The sequence below is a fragment of the Branchiostoma lanceolatum genome, chromosome 8, assembly GCF_035083965.1.
Source record: "Branchiostoma lanceolatum isolate klBraLanc5 chromosome 8, klBraLanc5.hap2, whole genome shotgun sequence".
Classification (NCBI taxonomy): domain Eukaryota; kingdom Metazoa; phylum Chordata; class Leptocardii; order Amphioxiformes; family Branchiostomatidae; genus Branchiostoma; species Branchiostoma lanceolatum.
Window position 1 is genome coordinate 10,840,769 of NC_089729.1, and position 15,181 is coordinate 10,855,949.

General features: G+C 38.8%; 1 protein-coding gene across 3 annotated transcripts in view; it reads left to right on the forward strand.

Moving 5' to 3' along the window:
• Window positions 1-15,181, forward strand: part of LOC136440938 (ankyrin-repeat and fibronectin type III domain-containing 1-like) — a 159,160-nt gene that overhangs the window by 122,392 nt on the left and 21,587 nt on the right. For all 3 annotated transcript variants that reach the window (XM_066437134.1, XM_066437135.1, XM_066437136.1), the window contains 2 exons: window positions 675-753; window positions 12,668-12,781. In XM_066437134.1, coding sequence (XP_066293231.1) covers window positions 675-753; window positions 12,668-12,781 — 193 coding nt within the window. The remainder of the gene's footprint in view (window positions 1-674; window positions 754-12,667; window positions 12,782-15,181) is intronic.

Consider the following 15,181-nt stretch of genomic DNA (forward strand, 5'->3'; position numbering starts at 1 on the left):
ACATCTAACCTTTGTACATCTGACTGCAACCATTCTTTAAAGCTATTTAGTGAGGATGCTCCTACAGTGCTTGATGACAGTCATTTTGTACGTCATGCATCATGTTGATTTTAAGGCTACCGCACTTTATTTTCTTGGTTCTCTGTCTGACATTTTAAAGTGAACTTTAGCAGGATATTAGGATGAAAACAGGGCTAGGAGGAAACCTCGGATCTGGTTATACAGTATTTTTAGTGTTCTGTAATGTCTCTAATGTATCCAGGGGCACCTGAAAAACAGGTTACCGACCTTAGTGTAATCTACTGGTAAAATGAACTGATTGATTGATTGATTGATTGATTGATTGATTGATTGATTGATGGATTGACCATAGTAATTCATTGAAACTGACTGTCTACCAGTTGACAGTGCAGACTTTCCTGTCACATTTACCTTTTCGTGTTGCTCTTTCAATTCAGCATTATTTTCAATTCATAAAACTTGAGAACCAGCAAATTGATTGGTGCCGCCTAAGGTTCAAATTTTCTGTCTTGTAACCAATAGAGAATGGGGTGCCAAACAGCTTCTTCAGGGTGCTAAAGGTTAAAAAAAGACACGTTTGCACGAGAAAATCAGTCTTTGACGACTCTTTTCATTCTTGTTGAAGTTATTAAGTGATCTGCTCCTACCCACAGGAACAAGAGCAACAGCTGAAGAGTTGGGAGTGGCGCTTCCGGCTGCTGAAGAGAATGAAGGCCGGGTTCGAGCATGCAAGTAGGTGTTCTTCATATTCATACGGTAGTTCTGTATAATAAGTAACCGCCCTTTGGCTTAGCACACCAGCTTTGAAGGCCCATGGCGCGGCAGAATCTGGTTATATAACACTGAATGACCTGTTGTGCCTGGTTTATTTTACATCCTATTGCAAAGCTATCTAGTGAGGATGCCCCTACTGTACTTGATGGTAACAAATTCCATTGTACGATAGTTCTAGAAAATACACATTTTTGAACAACTTTAAAAGAGCGAGCAGTATAACAAGTTCCTTAAGTAGGCTTACAGTCTGAAATAATGTCAGTGGCCTGAGGAGGGTTGACAGGGTAACTGCTGAGCTGAGGATTAATGCTAAACCTTCTCCCTGCTACCTAACTCTGTAAACAATGTGGATTGGATGCCAAACTGCTACTTCAGTGTACTAAAGCAAGATTAAGCATTATGATGAAAAAATGTTGGTATTTAACTGCACATGACTTTTTCTGGTTATGGGGACAGATAGCACTGGTAAAAGGCTAAAGAAGCAGCGTAACTGTAATACTGATGATAAGTCTGTCACACTGGTCACAGTGGACATTGGTCATTGTTGTTGCAGTTCCGACATATGCAGATAGAAGTCTCTCTTTAAGGATTGTCACCTGTAGCTTTCTTCCATTGATAGTCATGCCTGCATGTTTATTACCTTCGCCGAGAAGGTTATGTCATGGGTAGTGTTTGTGTGTATGTATGTATGTATGTTTGTATTTTTGTATTGTAGGTTATAATGTGAAAATTATAAAATGGCTTGGTACTTGGCAAATTCAAACAATTCAGGTCATATGCAACAGTATTGTTGCCAGCTGAGACTGACATAACATAATGATTGTATTAGGTACATTTACTTTTTGCCTGTCTACATAAAGCACTATGTAAACAATCTGACATTTTAAAGGATTAGAAAGGTTGTGCCTTCTAGCCCTTTTAGAGCCTTGGAGGTTCGGGATGTGAAAGTTCGACCAAAGGGTGGATAGTGGGCGAGATAAAACCCAGTGTGGGTAGGGTAGGTGTGTTGCTAGGATACGGTGGTGTTGCCAGGCAACAAGGAATTATCTCCAAGTCAGCCACTACCTTGTTGGTGTTATGTTTGTCTCTGCTTAGGTCTATGTAGGTTGGTATGCTACACCACAAAGGCCCTCAGGTGTTTATCCTCTAGCCTCCACCAGGCCTTTCTACAGGGGTATGGATCGTAAAATTTGTCAAAAACAGGCCAGGAGAGTCAGCTCACAGGAATGTTAACACATTCCCCCTGCAAATGAAACCCTAGCTTATTGTTGGCCAAAATTATATGCCAACAAAAAGTATTCCAGAGGATGTTTTGGTACATTTTGATAATCTTTATCTAATACATGTTGTAAACAGGCCTGTTTTTTTCATAAACATGTAGAAGAACCATACATCACATGTAGAATCAAGATTAACAATACATGTACATTAATTTGATAGGTATTATATCCTTAATACGATGAACAGATCGTCCGACAGGATGAAAAGAAGAAGATATCCTTAATGATGTTTTCATCCAACTTTACAACAGCAGCGTTTTGCACATACATTGTAGAGGTGCAAGTCAGCATTCATGTCGAAGGCCACGTTGTTATTCACTTGAGACCCCGCTGGATTGTCACGCAGAACACCGAAATAATCACATTGGAAATCGCTCGCGCTAAATATAGAACCACTACAGCCGAGCTTAAAATGGGGAAGATTTCCTCCAACAGCTTTATTGGCTCCCTGCGGCCCGCTGACGTCAAACTTCTGCACAGATTGTCTTCTCACGATGCACTCCACTGCCCCCAACTATCTCCTACAGGCTCGGAATCAACAACATTTATGTATTCCATAAAATAGGCTAGCTAACTATAATGCCAAATGCGTATAAATGAGATAATAGTATCAAAAATCCATAGATCACATTCAATTTGATAAATTAGGTTATGATTGTTGAGCTTTATGCTTGCAATAGGAAGAAGGTCTTTACTACCATCCCATGCAATGATAAGTACAGTACTGTTGTTTTAATATGTAAATGTCTTTAAGTTTGTAATAACAGTACCAATTTGCTTTTGATGAAAAACAGGAATCGAGGATCCACTTTCGTGCAACTGTCAAGCTTACAGCCAAAAGAATGATTCTCCGATGTCTTTTAAACTTCTTATAGCTTCCAAGTATACGTCGTAGCCATGCAGTCAGCATGCCCTCCTTGTTTCCACGTATTTCAATTTACTCAATGATGTACATCTTTTTATTAATTCAGCGTGTCTCCATTTTTCTGGGAACTTAAGAGCGTTAGGAGGTTCTTGAGCCCGTCTTAAATTGTCTATATCCGTTCTTCCGCGAACTTGAGGAAGTAGCTATCCCTTTGATCCTTAATGCATCCCGATTGTCTTGTCAAGGTCGATGATCAACCAATCCAACCAGCTCGGAGTTGACAGAATCTATAATTTCTCGCATAAAGTAGGCTCGGTTCAGGCTTTGATGACAATAATAGATGCTTGTTGTAATGAGATAATGGTAGTGAGATCCATAAATCACATGTCAATAAAGATTATTGGTTATGGTTGTTAAGCTTTGTATGACAAGGATGATGCATAGCTTTAGATGAATCACTGTATTGTTTTCCCAGAAAAATTTTAAACTTCATTCATTAAGAATTGATGTCACTTGCAAATTCATTAGCACATATAAAATCCAAAGCTTACTTATCCTCTTCGTCCCTTGAGAGAAATAAGGCCATAACTTTTGTCCTCCATCTGGGTCTGTCCTGCGCCACAGTCCAAAGCATGAATTATAAACTTTATTTCATAGCTTCCGAATAGCTTCTATATGTTCTTTTTCCATCTGCTGCTTCCAGAGATCTGGATTAAGATAATGGGTGCATCTCATTGCCACCACCATACATCCATTGAGTTTTTCCCTAGACGTATTTGTCCACTGTTCCATGACATTGCAGAAATAGCCATCCTTTTATCCTTGGCCAGAACCCTGTATCCGCTCTTCCGCGGACTCGTGATAGTGGACAACTTAGATTCCATCAGGCTGTGTTAAGCTTTCAGGGAGTTTTTCCAAGATTCGGTCAACGTCATTCGTGCGTCCGTTCTTCCATGAACTATCTACCATCCTTTCATTTCCTTTGAGCATTTTCTTCAGCATATGTCCATTTTTCTGGAGTTTTCTTGACCGGGCACTCAACGTCACGTGTGCATCCATTCTTCCGTTCTTCTATGAACTATCAAATACCATCCTTTCATTTCCTTTGAGCATTTCCCTCAGCCTAATATTTTTTAGGAGTTTTCCCTTGACCCTGGCGATCTCACGTGTGCGGCCGGCATTTTTCCGTTCTTCCACGAACCATAAATTGCCCATCCTTGTATCTGCTTCACCGCTAAATCGTGACGGTGGACATCGTTTGATCGGCTTTCCATCCTTTTTTGCGTTTCGGCGCCTTCGCCTTCTATTTCACTTAATTACCATAGTGCTGATGATTCAATGGTGCTTTTTTCAAATTTTATGTTTTATTGCGTGCCATGTACATAATTACATTGATAGCTTTTATAATGAGCCTATTGTACATTTTACAAATAAGTACAAGTTGTAGGCCAAGACCAGCTTTTTCAAAAGCACTTAAGTTAAGTGACGTAACTTCAAAATTGCTTTCCCCAATCTGCCTTTCTCTATTAAAACAGTACTCATTTCCCAAAATGACAAGTTTTCTTATAGACTGAACAGCCCTTGAGTGACTTCCTCTGGCAGATTTTACTTCAAGTAAAGGGAAAAGACAATTCACACTCATAAACGTAGCCGAAACGCCAGCTTTTTTTAAAAGCTCTTGTTCCATGTAGGCTCAAAGGCTTCCTTCTTAGAGAGAACCACTTGTCAGGATAAATTGTTTCCAGGTAAAAACCATGATAAAGTGAGCCTTTAAATCATTAATGTTACTGTCTCTAATCTTCCATCCGCTGAGAACCTTGTCCTAAATGTAGCAGTTACATGTACATCTGTGCAGCTGGCATAATGCTTCGTCATCTAGCTGTTCGTTTTAAAAAATACAACCTTTACGCTGCCTAGCTGATTTGAATTTAAGCTACTGCCCAGTTTGTCCTTCTTTGGAGACCATAAATATGCATTGACTGAAATGTAGCACACATGTGGGCAGCAGTTACATTTGTGCAAATGACACGATACATTAAGATTTACAAGCTATATATTTGTTCCAAAGCAAATTCAACATTTACACTTAAATGAATGTAATGTACTGCCGAGTTAGGGTAGTGTTTCTGAATCGTTTAGATGCCATCTAAAACGTAGCACACACGTGGCTAGTAGTCAATTTTGTGTGGCTGACATAATGATTTATCATAATATTATGATCTACATCTTTTAAGCTGCTTGATGTATATTTGTTCCAAAAAATTCAACCCATTTGTTAATGTAACCTACAGCCCAGTTTGCCCTCCTTTCGTCTAAACACATGAAGCGGACATGTGGATAGCAGTCACGTTTGTGCAGCTGACATGATACTTTATCATTATGATCTACAACTTTATTATTCTGTTCCAAAACAGCTTCAGCCTTTATGCTTACTAAATGTGAATTACAGCCCAGACAGTTTGCCCTCCTTTGGAGATTGTCTAGAATGTAGCAAACATGTGGGCAGTACATGTAGTTACATTTTGTGTAGCTTTCAGAATACTTTATCATTATGATCTACAACTTCTCCTATATTAGATTTTGTTCAAAATTTGATATAATTCAACCCTCATGCTTAACCCTTGAGCTAAAGCCCAATTTGTCCTCCTTTGAAGATCACCGTCTGAAATATAACACACACGTGGACAGCGGTTACATTTTGTAGATCTGCCATTATGATTATGATAATACCTCATGATTTTAAGGCCCAAAGAAAGCAATCTTACATCTTAAAGTAATGTAAACCTACATGCATGTTCCATCCACCTTACAACCGAGATACCGGTATTTAGAAGTTCTAGAAAATGAATTATTAGCAAACAGTAAATTTGCTGCAGCTGTGGTTTTTCTATTGACTGTTAAAGTCACTCATATTTTGGGTGAACAATTACAATTGACCGAAATCTTTTATCACAATTATGAATTACTATTAGTGGCATTAAATTATGGGCACTCATTGACCCAGTTCTACATGCAGGAATATTTTAAGATATACTTGATATTTATGTTTAGCCATAAGTATGGCTAAACATATTGTTTTCTCTCATGTTTCTTCTTCTTCTTCTTCTTCTTCTTCTTCTTCTTCTCCTGTCAAATCTTCAAATCGATTCATCTCTGTCATTTTTTGACCAAATGACCTGAAATTTGGTACAGAGGTAATGTAGGCAAAAACCAATGTGCGTTCTTTTCCTCCCTTTGATATTGACCTTGAAAGTGATTTTATTGAGGTTTTTAGGCTATTTTTAGCATATCTTGGCCTCCTGCGCCCTGGTATTTCAACCGAATGACCTGAAATGTGCTGTTTATGTGGCTTGAACAAATATTTAAAGGACTACATTCCCATTTTTGGCATACATATATTCAAAACGATTTATTTTGGGCTTTCTTGACAATATTTGCCACTTCTGTCACTTTCAATACTACATATGACCTACAGGTCATTGACCCCGAGTGCCTTGCGCCTGGCCAAGCTGGAAGTTTGCTTACGAGGAGGAAAGACCGGACATAAACATTTAACGTGATTATCGGGAAAACACCATGTTCCCTTAAACTCAGTGGTTAAATTGCATTTTAGGGAATTTTATAACAGAAAACAAGTTAAATCAATGATTTTGTGAATGTTTATTCTAGCATTAGTTATTCCAGATATTTTCAAACTCCAAATTCTTCAACACAACACGGGAGATCGTTTCTCCTCAGACTGGCGCGACACTCCTGTCAAAATTGATTGATGATCTCTCTCTGCCGCCGACTTCATACATGATCAAAGGCGGGTGGTAGGCGGTGCGCGCGAAGTGTTGCACAAGGAATTCTCACGCTGAGGGGTACATGAAATAATGCTTACAAAATAGACCTCTATGAATCGGGCTACATTCAGCAATGGTAGACGGATTCGGGGCATGCCGCGCAAAACACATGGTCTCACTGGGGACAGGCGTTTTGGTCTACGCGATCGAAAGCACGCCGCTGTCTGTCTTGGACCAACACGCGTCTCCCGTGATGTGTAGCGTCCACCACCAGGCCTTCCTACATGTCCTACGTACGGGCATATGGATCGTAGAATTCGGCAAAAAAAGGAATGATTAGGCCAGTAGAGTCAGTCCCCGGTAAGGTCAATGATTCGCCCCTTTGCGCTAGCTTGTAACGTTAAATGAATGTACCCTCTGGTGGCCAAACTTCACTGACAAACTTTCTCCCTATTATCATCATGAGCTTGCGTTAGTCTGGTACTAGTGACTATTATGTGCCGGGAATGTTTATCTATCGCACGCCTTGGAAGGAAGTTCAACCATGATAAATGGTCGGCCGTTGCGAAAATTTGGAATCCCATGCTGTTGATTTTCGTGATTGAATCTGTAAGAAAATATATTTTCATGTCGTTCATGTTTTTGGGACGGACGCCGGGACGGGGTGAATTTTTTCTATCATTTTCGTCCCGTTAGTAATGCAAATCGAATCGTGTTGCACAAGAGGCAAAACACTAAAAACGTGGGTCTTGTGGAGTGTTTTGGAGCGGGAAAATGCCGGATATTAGCGGTGCCGAACAGTGTACATCGTCGCGCGCGGGTGACGCTCCGTCAAAACAAATCCGCTGGTGGTCTAGCGCTGCCACCGAAAATAGGCAGAAACACACAGGAGGACTTAGCACCTTCGTTTAAGAGGGCAATTGTGAAAATCTTTTGTTACAAATTTTTCGAACATTGAAACATTTGGATAGATGGTTTGAAACTGTTCTAAATAAAGAGATTTTTGTGTAGTTACGTTCGAAATGTTTCCAACGTATGTGAAATAAGTTCAAACATGTTATAAGTTTCAATTCTAATTGTTTGAACACTTTAGAACTATTGTGACTTAGACATTCTTTTAATCAAAATAGTTCAAACATATTACAAATATTATATTAAAACCCTCTCGGTGACTTTGAATTGACTCAAATATGTTGTTTTTGGTCATTTCCTTCGTCTCCTGTCAAATCTTCATATGTATACTATGGAAAACTTCATTCTTCCCTGGGGTTGATCTTTTTTAATTCAATTTTGAACTGGGTTGATTATGCGCAAGAGTGTAATTTTCAGCGGATATTTTTCGACTGGTTTACATGGAAATGGCACGGAATATCCCATTCTTGCAAGGGGAGGATTCTTAAATTATTTCTTTCAATTTTGAGCTGGATGATTATGAAAAAGTCCATTTTTTAGCAGAAGTGTATTTGTTAATCAATTAGTGGATATGGTTGTGGACTGGTCCATATTGTGTTGAGGTGCTACTGGAAGACTCAATTTTGGACTGGGGTGATTAATTTTTTTAGTGCAAGTATTTTAGAATGGTCCATTGTTATTTTGGGAGAGTCCATTTTTTGCATGGCGAGGAGTATGGCTAAACATGCTGTATTTGCTCGCAAATGTTGCCTTTCTAGTAATGTATAATTTGCTATTCAAAATTGTCCAAAAAAGGTATATCTAACACATTAATAGTTCACATTAATAGTTCACTTTTTAATGTGACTATTGTGTTGACATAACACTTCAAAATGCTGCTGTTGTAATAGATTGATGCCTAGCCTGGCTACCATCCTCCGTAGTAACCACTGGCTCAATCTTTTCGCTTGTCAACCACATGGTTAGCAGGCAAAAAGATTGAGCCAGCGGTTACTACGGAGGATGACTCAGGCTATTACACATTAGGCAATTAGAAAAAGTTGCCATTCAAAACTTAAAGATACTTTCTACAAAATTTATTAGACTTTTTCGTATTTTTACATTTTTGTACGGTTATTGTTACCTAAAACACACAATACTTTTGCCAATGGCCACAGAGAAGAGATCTTGGAAGGAGAAAACTGCCCCTAATGGGCTTCTTGCCTCAGCTGAAACATTAAGGTCTAAGATGGCCTGGCTAAATGCCAGTGACCCTCTGTGACCTTTCTGATCTGTCCTGACCATATCCTTCTAAAGAGAAAAGATTTGATATTTCAAAACTTTTGTACCGACAACTGAAACATACAATACTTTTGCTGTGGCCTCAGTCATATAGAAGGGATCTTGGAAGGAGAAAACTACCCCCAACGGACATCGAGCCTCAGCTGCAACATTAGGGTCTGAGATGGCCTGGCTAAATGCCAGTGACCCACTGTGACCTTTCTGATTTGTCCTAACCACAATATTCCTTTCATAGAAAAAATTTACAGCGGCCATTTTTTTGTGCATTTTCTAAGAACAGGAAAGGGATGAGCATTTCCAAGATGATTTGAAATTCACCACAGTGCATCACAACCTTTTGTTCTTTACAAGGAGCATATGGCTCATCAAAGAAGAATCATCTTTTCCAGGTAAATTTGCAGTTGAGCTAATCTCATAATGTTTCTGGCCTTGGGAGAAGAGTCGCTGTTACAATAACTGTTACATGACTGTGTATATATATATCTGTAACCCGTAACCTTGAAGTGGATTTCATGTCACACCTTGTAGTGACCTTCGGGTCTTGTTACGTGGTGACCATTGAATGAAAAAATAGAAAAATCAAGTGAGTAAGAATTTCAAAGTAAGATTGCAGTATAGGGTATGGCATTATGATTGGCTTCCTGGTAAGTTCCTGCTTAACTCAGCAGCTTTTAAGCTCAACCCCCAACATGTTGTTGGCTTTGCACCGACATAGCAGACATAATACCACTTCTAAATGTCACAACAGCTTAGCCCAGCAGTAACACTAATGTCCTCTGAGCGTTAACGCCTTGAGAGGAAGTATACTACGGTGTGGGGGCCAACCGTACGCTCAGATTCCAGTCAACACGTGACGGTCTGTCCTGTTTACAGCAGTTCCCCTCTCGATTGTTACACCACCATAGCTCACGTCACTTTATGCAAATGAGCCAGATGGCTTGCTACAAGTGGCGGGCCATGGAAATGTTCTGAGAATCCTGCCTGATGTGATGTAAATGCAAATGAGGTGAAGATACTACAAGTACGCTGGTTGTACCTGTTTTCCCTCATAACAAGTTAGCCAGACAGTTGGGAGAACCGTTAGGGCTAGTGACTGCTAATTACTGTTTTGGTGGCGTCTCTTCTATAAGTGTGTCATCTGAGAACCTTGGCTGGGTGGAGAAGACTACAACTTGTCTTGCTTTGTTCTTTTGTTAGTAAGTCAGGGTGAATTTGTCTGCCCTTTGTGGGGCAAGAAAGGCAGTTATCATGAGACAGAGGTCGGTAAGTTTTCGATGGAAGCGCAGGCCGAAGTTGGGCAGCGGTGCCGCGGAATTTGAGACGACGGGAGACGTCTGGAAAAGGGCGTTCTCCGAAGGTTCGACGGGAATGAGGGAACTCGTGCAGAATAGGACTCTGAGTAAGTTGTCTAAATCCTTTCCAAAGTTTAAAATGATTCAGAATATGTGTAATATTTTGTGTCTATTTTCAACAAAATGTGATTCCTGCATTGGTATCATGCCTGTACTCCTTTGATTCACCAAATTGCAAGTTGTTTGCATTTTTTCTGCAATCTCTAAAAATTTTCTGGAAATTGCTAGTATCATCAGGTAAGTGTCGAAAGTGGGTGTTTGAAGCCCAGACACTGCTGCTACATGTACTTTGATTTGTGCTTTGGATGTAAGTAGAGGATACAGCATTGCACTTGCTATGCTATCTTTGCTGTTGAACACTGAAGCAGTTTATTGTAGCTTTCTGGCATATGTGAGCAAAAGTATGACCAACAGAAAAAGTAGCATCATATATTTCAACTTGATTGTTGAATATTATATAATCATTATAGTAACAATTAATTTTACAGAATCTTCAGTACTAAGTTTATTGCTAAGAAATTCTGATTGTGTTTTCTGTGCTGCATTATTCTCACGGTCACCGTGGTAGATTTCAAAGTTGCCCTGCTTAACTTCCTTGCTAACTGCCAGGCCAGGTATGAATTATGTTGATTTAGTTAGGTCTTATTTTTACCTGTAGTTAATCGCAGGTATTAAGTTACCAGTGTGCCCCAAATGGCTTGCAGGAATGTTACATTTCATTCATGTTTCGTGGCTCTCTTGAATGGCCTTCTTTGGTCACCAAAGAAACCAGAGATGAGTACAATGACTAAGCCTATTTTTCAGCTATTAATATTGATATACATTTGTTTGGTCAGAGCAAACCCTGTTTCTGGTATTTTATGTAACATTGCATTAATATGTAACCTTTTACTATGGAATAGGATACTACTAGATGGATGCTGTTAGGGGTTTCTAAGATACAGCTAACATACATGTAATGACATTTAAAATGAACTTTTATGTAAGCCTGATTTGTCTATAACAAACTTTGCTTAAACCACATCAGGGGTTTAACTTCAAAGATTCCTTCCCACACCTTTTGCTACATGTATATAGTGCAGTGCTCATGTCCGTTTCTAATACCATTTGGCCTCACAGTTTTGCAAGTATATTCCACCGGTAACACTGAAGCCTATTACTAACTGAACACTTTTTAGTACGTTAGTTAGACTTAGTAATGTTCTGAGCTGTATATGCAAGGACGATATTATCTATCTTAAACTTTGTGATGATGCTTTCTATTACATATACTGAGTATTTTATTGTTTTGTTAAGTAAATGATTAACAATAACAGGTAGAAAAATTGTTACAATTTCTTAAATTAGATGTTGAATGTGAGGCATAGAATTATAGGCTTAAAAGAAATGATGCAAATTAGCTTCAAAGGGCATCAAGTTTAAGATCCCTTGCAAATTAAGTCTATTGGCACCACATGGCTTTCAATGTGCATTGTTGTCTCGAGGCACTTTCTCTTTTAATTGTCATCCTTCAACTTTGCCTTTTCAGTACTGTTACGAGGAATAAATAGGATGGGTTTCCAATATGAATGTGGAAAATCCTGTAACAGTTACATACTTGATTACATAACGGTAAGGGAAAGTGGGAGGATACAATTAATAGGGAAAGCACTTCACGGCTCTATGCAACAGCGTCTGATACTCATATCGCATTGCTGTTTGTAAGCCTTGCACTTAGCTTTGAATCGACAAGGCCAAATGTCTTCCTGAGATTACAACAAAGCAGGAGAGAATGTACGTAGATCTGAAGGGAAAGCACTTCACAGCTCTATGTGATAGCGTTTGGTACTCATATCATTTTAGATGTTTGTAAGCCTTGAACTTGATATTGTATCACCACAGCCAAATGTTTTCCGAGAATTGGAACAAAGACCTGTCAGGGATAAGCTCTAGGTTCTAAACTCACAGGAGGTAACTGGGGTTCGTAGGAAGTTTCACACTGAATAGAAATCATGGTTTACAGCTCTTTGACTTTACAACAGCATTTGGTACTCATATCATATCATTGTGTGTAAGCTTTGGACTAGATATTGTATCACCACGGCCACATGTTTTCCTGGAATTGGAACAAAGAGCTGTCAGGGATAAGCTCTATCTATTAGGTTTTAAACCCTCAGGAGGTAACTTTGGTTTTTGGGGCGTTTCAAACTGAACAGCAATGTCGGCAAGTCTTTTCTGACGGTACCTTGTGGAAGTGGAGGGAAAAGAGAAATCAATATCAAGGCCACAGCAATCTATTTCCTTTGTTCTCCGACATTTAATGCAAAATTAATATTTTGAGAGATTAAAACAGAGGGCTGTTGTACCTTATTCAAGTTACAAAATTAACGTTTCCCCTACATTTTCTACCATCCCCAGGACCTCCTGGCGCCCCCACGGCCGTGCGGTTAGGTGTTTCCAGCAGCACTTCGCTGGTCGTCAACTTCCAGGAGCCAGACACTATCAACGGCGCCATGGCAACCAGATATAAAGGTTTGCACTCCTCCCCAGTGTTTGTACCTTGTGAAGTGGCCAGCTGTTTAATGTATGAAGACGGATTCTAACATTACTGGTATTTCCAACACAAAGGAAATTGGACCTAGTCCTCACCCAAATTTTGGACTTGGAGTTGGACCTACACAAATATTGGACTGCATGGCTCTGCCTCCAGTCTTTGTCAAGGAATAAATCTGCCACCTCTGTATGATGTCACTTTATGCAGATCAAATGGACTCAGTGAGCTGTGGATCATACATGACAGAAAGCTGTTTGGTTTCTACATTGTGAAGTACCCAGCTGTTTAATGTGTTTGGGTTAGCCAACGTAGACTAAATACTACACGACTGTCGCCAGAACGCGGGCCTCAGAAATACGTCAACAGTCCACACAAACATGTTTGTTTTGGATTGGATGAAGGTTGTTTTCGAAGGAATATGAGAAAAATACTAAAGATTTGTAACAAAGAAAGTCATGACATCATAAAACAGTACTAGTAGATAAAACAGCCTGCAAAATGGTGTCTTCTGGGCTAGTCCAAATAAATTGCCACATCAAAACATTTTTTCTCAGATTTTTCTTTTTTTTGATAAAAGAAATAAGATTTGAATTAAAATCAAGGCTTAAGAAATCATTGCAATATCCTTGACAGGAAGAAAAACACTTCAGATTGTAACAGAGAAGGGGTTCGTTTAATGATAGTGTCTTAGACAACAAGCTAGTTGCTGATGATTTAGTCTTTTGTACAATTGTTATTTTTGGCAGCAAGACACTTAAGTTCAAATAATTTTGATTCCGTAATATTGTTTCTTCAGATAGCAACAAAAAAATTCCCAGCATCCATTGCAATCTTTTGTCTTATAGCAACTCTTTCAGAAACCTATAGGTTGAGGCTGTGAGGTTGAGGTTATATGGGTGACAGCCTCAATTTCATGGTCGCTTTGTGTCTGCCCAATGTTTACTGTTGCAAGGCAGTGAGATTACCCTGCAGGTGATTATTTCTATCAGAGAGATATGCGGTTTCTGAGTTAGCCTGATAAATGCTAATTCCCCGTGTACTCAGATGACCTGCACTGTTTTTTAAATTTTCTTTTTGTATCTTGAGAGCTTTGGAAGATAGATCGATCATTGATCAAACTGATCATTTCTCAAAAGAACAAGAGTAGAGCTTTCTTCTGCCAAAAATATTATTTCCTGTTTGATGTGTTTTCTGATATTCTCTGTCACAAGACATCATAAAATAAAATTGCATGGATCCCAAAATAGCCATGAACATTGATCCTAGCCCAAGACATATTCAAAAACAAAAGATAGATATATCTGAAATAAAAGATTCAAACATTCAGTTATCAAGAGAACAAGACTTTATTCATCCAAAATTTATCTCCCTTTTTCATCTGTTTTCTGAAATAGACCTCAAAATTGCATGCATTCCAAAATAGGCATCAAAATTGATCCAAGGTGGTTTCAATGAAAACCTCCAAATTGATTGATCAAAATGACATATTTTCTTTAATCTTTACAACTTTGAACAATTAAAATGTATTCATGTATTTTCTGATATTCTCTGTCACAAGGTATAAGACAATATTGCCTAAATCCAAACACGCCTTTCAGATTGATCGTATCCCAAGATGCAGCTAAACAAAAGATTGTTTGATGTTAAATCAAACTTTCATTTCTTTGCTTTCCTTGGCCAAAAATATTTCCCTTTTTTATTGTGTATCTGGAAAAGACATCATAATAAGTTTGATAGTTTGGAATCAGACTGCTATGAAATAGTCTTGATCCCATCTTGAAGTGTCAGGTTCCTGTCATTCCTTGTTTCGCAACAACATTGTCAAGTATTTTCTGACGTTGGTTACTGACGTAGCAAGATCAAAGAAGCCTCATAAGTTTTCCCATTGACTCTTGGTGCTGAAGTGTCTTAGACGGCGTGTTTCCTAAGAAGCCGGCTGGAAATCGTCTTGTTATTGTCCTCGGATGGCTATGACGTAGCAAGGTCTGGCTACGAGATAAATTAAAGACAAACTACCTGCTCATTAGTGCTCCTTATTTCTCAGAAGGGCTTGTTTTTCACAGCTTATCTTTTATGCATGGGTTGACCTTAAATGTTAAGTGTCAACCTGAGCAAATTATTACCCATTTGCAAATAGGTAATCAAGTTTGTTTTTGTATCGTAAGAACAGGCACTTCCTGTTGTGTAGCTTGGTGGTTATGATTGAATTTACTATTTTCTCACTTCGTACTAATCTAATTTCTTTATCATTAGGTGGTCATTGAACCGACAAATTTTTAGGGGTATGAAATCTTTGTTTGAGATTTCTTGAAGTTTTTTTGTTTGTTTCCCATACACTTTTCAATATCATGATTTTACAATCATACACGTCTTACAAA